General features: G+C 40.9%; 1 protein-coding gene across 1 annotated transcript in view; it reads right to left on the reverse strand.

The window, feature by feature from the left end:
- Nucleotides 1-4,981: 4,981 nt before the first annotated feature.
- Nucleotides 4,982-9,742, reverse strand: part of LOC108297441 (filaggrin-like) — a 14,810-nt gene continuing 10,049 nt past the window's right edge. Inside the window, exons 2-3 of the mRNA XM_017520103.2 lie at nucleotides 9,292-9,450; nucleotides 4,982-8,705 (exon numbers count right to left, since the gene is read on the reverse strand). Of these exons, the coding sequence (XP_017375592.1) occupies nucleotides 5,403-8,705; nucleotides 9,292-9,429 (3,441 nt within the window). The 5' untranslated portion in view covers nucleotides 9,430-9,450 and the 3' untranslated portion in view covers nucleotides 4,982-5,402. The remainder of the gene's footprint in view (nucleotides 8,706-9,291; nucleotides 9,451-9,742) is intronic.

Below are 9,742 nucleotides of genomic sequence, written 5' to 3' on the forward strand. Positions count from 1 at the left end.
AATCCTCTCTATAGATCACGGAGGTAGGATTGAGGAATTTTCCCTAGAAGGCACTGTTCTTGCTTAATCACAATTAGACCCCCCACCTAAGTCATGTACCCCTCGCTTACCTCATCAATCATGACCCTCTCACATGTTTCCTCGATTGTGAGCCTTTCAGAGGACAGAATTTTCTAGTCAGGGAGCTTGGTTGTTGAGGCATCTATGCCTGCCACAGTTCTCAGCTGAATAAAATTACCACTTCCTTCTCTCTTCAGTGTTCAGAGAGGTTTGTTTCTGACCCCTTCTGCATAAAGAGTTAACAGGCAACCTACAGAATTGGAGAAAAATTTTGCAATCTACCCATCTGACAAAGGTCTAATATCCAGAATCTACAAGGAACTTAAACAAATTTACAAGACTAAAACAACCCTATCAAAAAGAAGGCAAAGAATATGAACAGATGCTTCTCAAAAGAAGACATTTATGTGGCCAACAAACATGAAAAAACCTCATTGTCACTGGTGATTAGAGAAATGCAAATCAAAGCCAAAATGAAATATCATCTCATGCCAGTTAGAATTGCAATCATTAAAAAGTAAGGAAGTAGCAGATGCTAGATAGAATGTGGAGAAGTAGGAATGCTTTTACACTGTTGGTGAGAGTGTATATCAGTTCAATCATTGTGGAAGACAGTGTGGTGATTCCTCAAGGATCTAGAGCCAGAAATACAATTTGACCTAGCAATCCCATTACTGAGTATTTACCCAAAATATTATAAATCATTCTACTATAAAGACACATTCACACTATGTTTATTGCAGCAGTATTTATTATAGCAAAGATTTGGAACCAACCAAAATGCCCATCAATGATAGACTGGATTAAAAACATGTGGCATATATGCACCATGGAATACTATGCAGCCACAAAAAAGAATGAGTTCATGTCCTTTGCAGGGACATGGATGAAGCTGGAAACCATCATTCTCAGCAAACTAACACAGCAACAGAAAACCAAACACCACATGTTCTCACTCATAAGTGGGAATTGAACAATGAGAACACATGGACACAGGGAGAAGAACATCACACACAGGGGCCTGTCCAGAGATGGGGAGGGAGGGATAGCATTAGGAGAAATACCTAATGCATACAGGGCTTAAAACCTAGATGATGGGTTGATGGGTGCAGCACTCTACCATGGTACATATATACCTGTGTAACAAATCCCCACGTTCTACACATGTACCCTAGGACTTAAAGTATAATTCTAAAAAGTAATTTTATTTGTAATAGTTACAAATAAGACCTGGTATGGTGGCTTACGCCTGTAATCCTAGCACAGTGGTAGGCTGAATTGGGCAGATCACCTGAGGTCAGGAGTTTGAGACCAGACTGGCCAACATGGGAAACCCCCCCATCTCTACTATTTAAAAAATTTTAAAAAATTTTAAATTTTTCAAATTTAAAAATTAGCTGGATGTGGTGGCACATGCCTGTAATCCCAGCTACTCCGGAGGCTGAGGCAGGAGAATTACTTGAACTCAAGAGGTGGAGGCTACAGCGAGCTGAGATTGGGCAACTGCACTTCAGCCTGAGCAACAGAATGAGAAAAAAAATGCAAATAAAATAAAATACCTAGAAATAAACTTAAAGAAGTGAAAGATTCCTACAATGAAAACTATAAAACATTAATGAAAAAATGGAAGAGGACACAAATGGAAACATGTTTCACGTTTATGGATTGGAAGAAGAAATTTTGTTAAAATGTCCATATCACCCAAAGCAATCTACAGATTCATTGTAATCTCTCTCAAAATACCAATGACATTCTTCACAGAAATAGAAAAAATCCTAAAATTTATATGGAACCACACAAGACCCAGAATAGCCAAATTTATCCTGAACAGAAAGGACAAAACTTGAAGAGTCATATTACATGACTTAAAATTATACTATAGAGCTATTGTAACAAAAAGAGCATGGTACTGGCATAAAAACGGCAACATATATCAATAGAATGGAAGAGAGAACTTGGAAATAAAAGTATATATCCACATTGAACTCACTTTTAACAAAGGTGCCAAGGACATACACTGGGGAAAGGAGAGTCTCTTCAATAAATCATGCTGGGAAAATTGGATATCCGTATACAGAAAAATACAATTAGACTCTCATCTCTTACTACATACAAAAATAAAAAATGAACTAAACACTTTAAGACCTACAATTATGAAACTACTAAAAGAATACATTGGGGAAACTGTCTAGGACATTTTGAAAGATTTCTGGGCGAAGATTTCTCAAGTAATACCATAAGCACAAGCAACCAAAGCAAAAGTGGACACATGGGATCAAGTTAAAAACCTTCTGCACCACAGAGGAAACAATCAACAAAGTGAAGAGACAACCCACAGAATGGGACAAAATATTTGCAAACTCCCCATCTGATAAAGGATTAATAACTAGAATATGTAAGCAGCTCAACAACTCAATAGGAAAAAAACCCTAATAATTAAAATATGAGCAAAAGATCTGAACAGGCATTTCTCAAAAGAAGACATACAAATGACAAACAGGTATGTGAAAAAGTGCTTACCATCATTGATCATCAGATGCAAATCAAATGCAAACCAAAAATACAACAAGATGTTATCTTACTGAATTAAAATAGCTTTTATCCAAAGCTGGAAATAAGAAACAAAGACAAGGATATAGAGAAAAGGGAACAGTAGTACATTGTTGGTTGGAATGTAGATTATAGCTACTGTGGTTGAAGTTTCCTCATGAAACTAAAAATAGAGCTACTATATGATCCAGCAATCCCACTGCTAGGTATATACCCAAAATAAAGGAAGTCAGTATATTGAAGAGATATCTGCCTTCCAATGTTTATTGCAGCAGTATTCACAATAGCCAAATTTGGAAGCAACCTAAGCGTTCATTAGCAGACGTATGGATAAAGAATATGTACTTACATGCAATTGAGTGATAGAAAATAATCCTGTCATTTGCAGTTATATGGATGGCATTGGAGGACATCATAAATAAAATAAGTCAGGCAGAAAAAGACAATTTTCACATGTTCTTATTCATTTGTGAGATCTAAAAATTAAAACAATTGAACTCATGGAGATAGAAAGTAAAATGATGGTTACCAGAGGCTGGGAAGCACGTAACACAAATAAATGATATATGCTTGAGGTGATGGATATCTCATTTATTTTGATGTGATTATTGTACATTTTATGCCTGTATCAAAATATCTCATGTATTCCAAAAATATATGTATACCTACTATGTACCCACAAAAATTTTAAAAAAGATTATCCCAAGGAAAAACTTAGAATCATGTAGTTGTTTTGCAGAAAAATTGTTGATTTATATATGAGAGAATTGGCTGACCGAGTTAAGGAAAAAGGTAAAAAAACAAATTTTATAAAGGAAGGAGGGAGGACAGAGAAAAATTGATGTTTCAAGTAAATATTGTTGGCATCTTTTTAGGTAAACTGATTTTCTTTCAAGAACAAAAAGGAGTGTCTGGTAATTTTATCCTTGAGTGGGCAGGGATATGAAAGAAAACAGTTTCAGTTGTTTATGAGTTCTTCAGAAAACTTGAGAATTCAGCTGTCGTAGTCCACACATCTCACTAAAACTATTTTAACATCTGTGTGTCCTTCATCAGCACCCCTACAATAGTTAGACTAGTCATTATAATTTTTTTTCCTTAGCCTGTTTGTTCTGCCTTACTCCTTTACACGGGAGCTACAGGAGGGAGCTGCATAAGCTGGTGGTGAGACTGGGGACAAGGTGGCAAAGTGTATCAGAGAAATGGACAAAGGCATCCTCCCTATTTGTGTCTGTGGCAGTGCAATGAGTCCTGAAGATATAATTCCTTATGGAGTTTGCAGCTTTGTTGGGGCATTTGGGGCAACATTTCAAGCAGGGAAGCATGACACTGGTGGGAGGAAAATGCCATCTTCAAGTGGCACGTAGAGAACAATTATAGGCATATTGTTTAAGGCTAATTAGAAAAATGAGCTTTTTTTTTTTTTTTCCTTATTCAGTCCCTGCATCTATTAGGAATTACTGAAACTTTGACAATCAATTTCACTTTATCTAAGTTTATTGAAGTGGAAGTTCAATAAAGGCAGCTTTTTGGAAGTGCTTTAATAAAATTACTAAACACAGATTTGTCAAATTTATATCTAAGTGTACTTTGGTGTGGATTACTTGCATAATAGACTCATCTGCAAAATGTGCACACTGGCCTACATATCACTTCTAGTCTGATATTATGGGAATGAAAATTTGGGTATGATTCTTACAGAAACATATTCCAGCTAATGGTCGAACTTCATTCATATTTTTACTATTCCTTTTTCCGCCTCTTCATCTACTTACTTAAAGCATAAAGATACATGTATTTTCCTTCTAGGCCAGGAGGACACTTCTTTTTAATTCCTTTTGCTTTGCCAGGATATTTCAGCACAAATTCTCTGCCCCAACTAGTCTCCATTGCAAAGCATCTCCTAGTGTCTTTGGCAGAAGGAACAATGTTCAGTAATTCTTGTTACCTGATCTTTATTTGATATGGCTTAATAGCCACCTAAGTTGATGATTTCATATTAATAATAGTGATAATCATGATTAAGCAAAGCATGTTTTTTTTCCTGCCTGTGATTGGTGGACAATGATTATGTTGAAGAAAAATATAGTCTTTGACTAAAGTTAATATTTTAATTTATTACTCACTATTTTGAATGTACTGTATCTGCTGTATGGTCATATAGCTTTACAGTGGTATAGAAGACAACATCTAATTCTGGTTATGGGGAAGTATGTCACTTAGGTTTATGAGAAGTAAGCATACAAGAGACAAACAGTATTATATGATTAATAGTTTATTTCTAATTTTAATGCAGTTTAATAAAATACCAATTATGTCCAAGATTATTTTTTTGAATACAGAATAATAGAATTCCAATAGAAAAAGAATAGAGAAAGATGTCCTAAGCACTAATGTTGATATAAACATTGGTATGCAAAAGAATAGTTTTATATTTCTAGTGTCTTCAATATTTCTGGAAAACATTAATTTAGAAATTTGGATAATATCCAAAACTTAAACTCTCAAAAACATGAAACATTACTTGACCCTCAATCTCCTAAAATACTCCTACTTTTCTAAAGTTAGCTCTCCATAATATTGATCTCTTAAATTTAAAATTTCCAAACTATAAAGCTTAAAGCATACATACTAAGAATAAACTAACACCAAACCAGTGAAACACTGTAACATATTTTAAACAGATTGACAGGAAAAAAATAACCTCCCTGAAAGTATTATGAAGTTTCTAGATTGAAACGGTTTTTGCCTGGTTCTTCTATTCTTGGACAAATTCCTTTGATATTTGTTTCTTACTCGTAGAAATAGTATCTCTGTGACTGACTAAATCCCAGCTTCTTTGACAAATCACTTGAACGCCCATATAAACCTGGGTACCTATTAATATACGTTCCATAAAACCTTGGATGATCTTCAACAAATGACCTTGCTTTTTTGATATTATATCTTTCCTTAAAAACCTCCGGGTTGGAATTGTAACTAACACTTCCACCCTGAGAGTGACTAAACCCAGCTTCACCATAATCATAATCTGCACTGCCATAGCTGCCATGTCTCCAAACTAAATCTGATTGATCTCCATGCCTTTCAGTACTATCAGAGTGAAACTCATGAGAACAAGAAGTGTCATCATTGCCGCTTGACTGTATTCCTGAACAATATTCAGAATCTTGTGAAAGAATACTAGAGTGAGCATGTTCCTTGCTGGTACTAGAGTCTGACAATACAGAGGAGGGGTGCCCATAACAAGCTCTATCGTCCTGTTGGAACTCTGGGTGCCTGGAGCCATCTCTCGACTGCTCCCGAGCGGACCCATGATGGTCTCTGGAACCAGACCCAGACCGCCTCTTGGAGTCAGATTCCGAGTGTCCCTCGCTGTGGCTCTCCTGGCTAACGCTGGATCCCCGGCGCCTGCTGGCCCTGGAGCCCGCTGATGGTCCCTGGCCCGACTGTGAGTGTCTAGAGCTGTCTGCCCGAGTGGAAGCCTCGTGGTGATGCGACCCTGAGTACCTGGGGCCGTCTCCTGACTGTTCCTGGCTACGTGTTTGTCGGCTTGCACTTGTGGATCCAGAGTGCCCACGGGAGGCATCAGACCTGCCCTGGGAAGCCGTGTGGCGGTGATGGGACCCTGAGTGTCCGGAGCTGTCTCCCGACTGCTCGTGGTGGGATCCCTGCCTTCCTCCTCTGCTTGACCCCGGCTGTCCACCAGTGGCGTCCTGACCCTCATGGGACGCTGAGTGCCTGGAGCCGTCTCGTGCATGCTCGTGGCGGGACCCTTGTCTTCCTCCAGTGCCGGGCCCGGAGTGTCCGTGGGCGGACTCAGACTGTTCGTGAGTGGTCACCTGGTACAGGAAAGGGCCTGAACGTCCAGACCTTTCCCCTGACCGGCCGCGTGCGGACTCATGGTGGCTCCGCTGACTGTGCCCAGCCTGTGTGTGGCCTGACACTGACTGTGAGTCTGMGTCTTCTGAATGCGCCTGGCTGTCACTGGCCTGACTACCACTGGACTCCGAGTGTCCATGGYGGCCGACTGCAGATGAGGATTGTCCACGGCCGGTGCCTGAGTGTCCAGAGCTGTCTGCTGAGTGCTCGTGGCGGGATCCGTGTCTTCCTCCTGGGCTTGATGCTGCCTGCTCCTGGGAAGACGCAGCCCGCCCACGAGAGGAAGTGTCTGCGTGACGAGCGCCTGACTGTCTGGAGCTGTCTGCCGAGTGCCCGTGACCGGCTCTGTCTCCGTRATGGGACCCGCGGTGCCTGGAGCCATCTCTCGACTGCTCCCGAGCGGACCCATGATGGTCTCTGGAACCAGACCCAGACCGCCTCTCGGAGTCAGATTCCGAGTGTCCCTCGCTGTGGCTCTCCTGGCTAACACTGGATCCCCGGCGCCTGCTGGCCCTGGAGCCCGCTGATGGTCCCTGGCCCGACTGTGAGTGTCTAGAGCTGTCTGCCCGAGTGGAAGCCTCGTGGTGATGCGACCCTGAGTACCTGGGGCCGTCTCCTGACTGTTCCTGGCTACGTGTTTGTCGGCTTGCACTTGTGGATCCAGAGTGCCCACGGGAGGCATCAGACCTGCCCTGGGAAGCCGTGTGGCGGTGATGGGACCCTGAGTGTCCGGAGCTGTCTCCCGACTGCTCGTGGTGGGATCCCTGCCTTCCTCCTCTGCTTGACCCCGGCTGTCCACCAGTGGCGTCCTGACCCTCATGGGACGCTGAGTGCCTGGAGCCGTCTCGTGCATGCTCGTGGCGGGACCCTTGTCTTCCTCCAGTGCCGGGCCCGGAGTGTCCGTGGGCGGACTCAGACTGTTCGTGAGTGGTCACCTGGTACAGGAAAGGGCCTGAACGTCCAGACCTTTCCCCTGACCGGCCGCGTGCGGACTCATGGTGGCTCCGCTGACTGTGCCCAGCCTGTGTGTGGCCTGACACTGACTGTGAGTCTGAGTCTTCTGAATGCGCCTGGCTGTCACTGGCCTGACTACCACTGGACTCCGAGTGTCCATGGCGGCCGACTGCAGATGAGGATTGTCCACGGCCGGTGCCTGAGTGTCCAGAGCTGTCTGCTGAGTGCTCGTGGCGGGATCCGTGTCTTCCTCCTGGGCTTGATGCTGCCTGCTCCTGGGAAGACGCAGCCCGCCCACGAGAGGAAGTGTCTGCGTGACGAGCGCCTGACTGTCTGGAGCTGTCTGCCAAGTGCCCGTGACCGGCTCTGTCTCCGTGATGGGACCCGCGGTGCCTGGAGCCATCTCTCGACTGCTCCCTAGCGGACCAATGATGGTCTCTGGAACCAGACCCAGACCGCCTCTCAGAGTCAGATTCCGAGTGTCCCTCGCTGTAACTCTCCCGGCTAATGCTGGATCCCCGGCGCCTAGTGGTTCTGGCCACTGAAGATTGTTTTTGATTCGAATCTGCATATCTAGACCTTTCTTCTTGAGATGATGATTGATTATAAGATGCACTTGCAGGCTTTAGTTTATTGTGTTTTTCTATTTGGTTATCATTTGCACCATACACTTTATTCTGAATTGTGTAATATGTGGCAGTATCTCCTGTTTCTCTCCATTTTTCAATCATTCTTCCTGTATTTTCATAATCAAATTCTTCTTCCTCTTCCTCTTTTCTTCTATAGGGACTTACGCTTCGTTCCTCTTCTTTGTCTTCTAATCTGCTATTGTCAGTCTTGTTTCTCTTCTTATTCCTTAACTCATGGCGTGTTTTTCCATGTTTTTCCTCTCCTCTCTGAGTAGGTGAATATTCTTTTCTTCCTTTTTTCTCAGGCAGTGATTCATGTATTTTTCTCCCTTTTTCTCTTGGGCTCTTGGATCTTTCCTTATTTTCTTTTCTTTTGTTTCTTTCCAGACTTGAGGGTCTGATTTTCTTTTGTTTTTCTTCTTCCTCTTTGTCATCTTCGTGTTTCTCATGATGACTGTGCCTTTTGTGCCTGTGTCCTGATGTAGATAAATTCTGTTTTCTGTTCAACTCATAATATGCCTTAGCCAACTTGAATATCATCAGGAGAAACTCAGTGAAGTCAATTTTTTTGTTGTTATCTATATCCAGGTTGTCCATGAAGACCTCAACTGTATCTGGGTCATCTGGATTCTGTACAGAGGGATTTCACAGAGGGAGATTGCATCAGACAGTTACAGTATCAGCCAATTAATTCCAAGTTAATTTAGGAAATTTGATCTCTAAATATCAAAAAGTGGGATGAAGTCTTTCTGTTTTTCTTTTAAAGCTTTTTCATCTCATTCTCACTCAGATGTTAGATATGAACAAAAATGTTTTAAAAACTAGTAAGGTATCAAGATGTTATGGGGTAAGTGCCTTGTTTACTTATTTTAAAAGTCAGAGTCATATATAATTCGTTATTTAGTTTTCTTTAATATATACTCTCTTAATAATGTTGATGTTTGGGAGAACATTATAAATACCAAATACTAAGATCTACTTTACATTAATTTTTAAATTAAATATTCATGGTTTTTTTTTCATTTAACATGTCTGTATGTTTATAATATATATTTAGGTATAGGAGAGAAAAACAAATTTCGTATTTTTTGAGACAAGACAAACTCTTTTCCTATTTTAAGAGAAGTAGTTTATACAGAGCTCAAAATAACCTTTGCTTAGATTATTGAAGAGAAGCAGAAATGCTCTATCCTTTGGTCTTGTCAGAAACTCTTACCTTCAGGATTGGCCAAAACTCATTATCCAGAAGTTCCTTCAGCTCGTTTTTGCTCAGTGATTCAGTGTTTTTATCTTTTTTTGAATATTTCATGAAAAGATCAATGATGCCAAAGATGTTTTCCAGGAGAGTGGACATATTTTGGCAATATATGTGAACCTAGAAAGAGGAAATGAAAATGTGCTTTTATTTTTGTATATTTTTTTCTTAGTCATATTATTATAATCATTCCCCACACTTTAAACCTACATTTTCCCCTAAGTAATCCATCTTTAAGAACATAAGATGGTCATGAGAAATTTCTCTTTACCAACTACGTAAAGAAAATGCATAGAGTTTTACTTACTTAAATAAAATTGCCCATTTTTTTTTTTTTTTTGGCCTGGACCTCAGTGTGCTCTAGATAAGATCATTTCTCTTGCTAATTTTGCCACTTGCTAATTTTGCCACT

The sequence above is a fragment of the Cebus imitator genome, unplaced genomic scaffold (assembly GCF_001604975.1).
Source record: "Cebus imitator isolate Cc_AM_T3 unplaced genomic scaffold, Cebus_imitator-1.0 Scaffold801, whole genome shotgun sequence".
Classification (NCBI taxonomy): Eukaryota; Metazoa; Chordata; class Mammalia; order Primates; family Cebidae; genus Cebus; species Cebus imitator.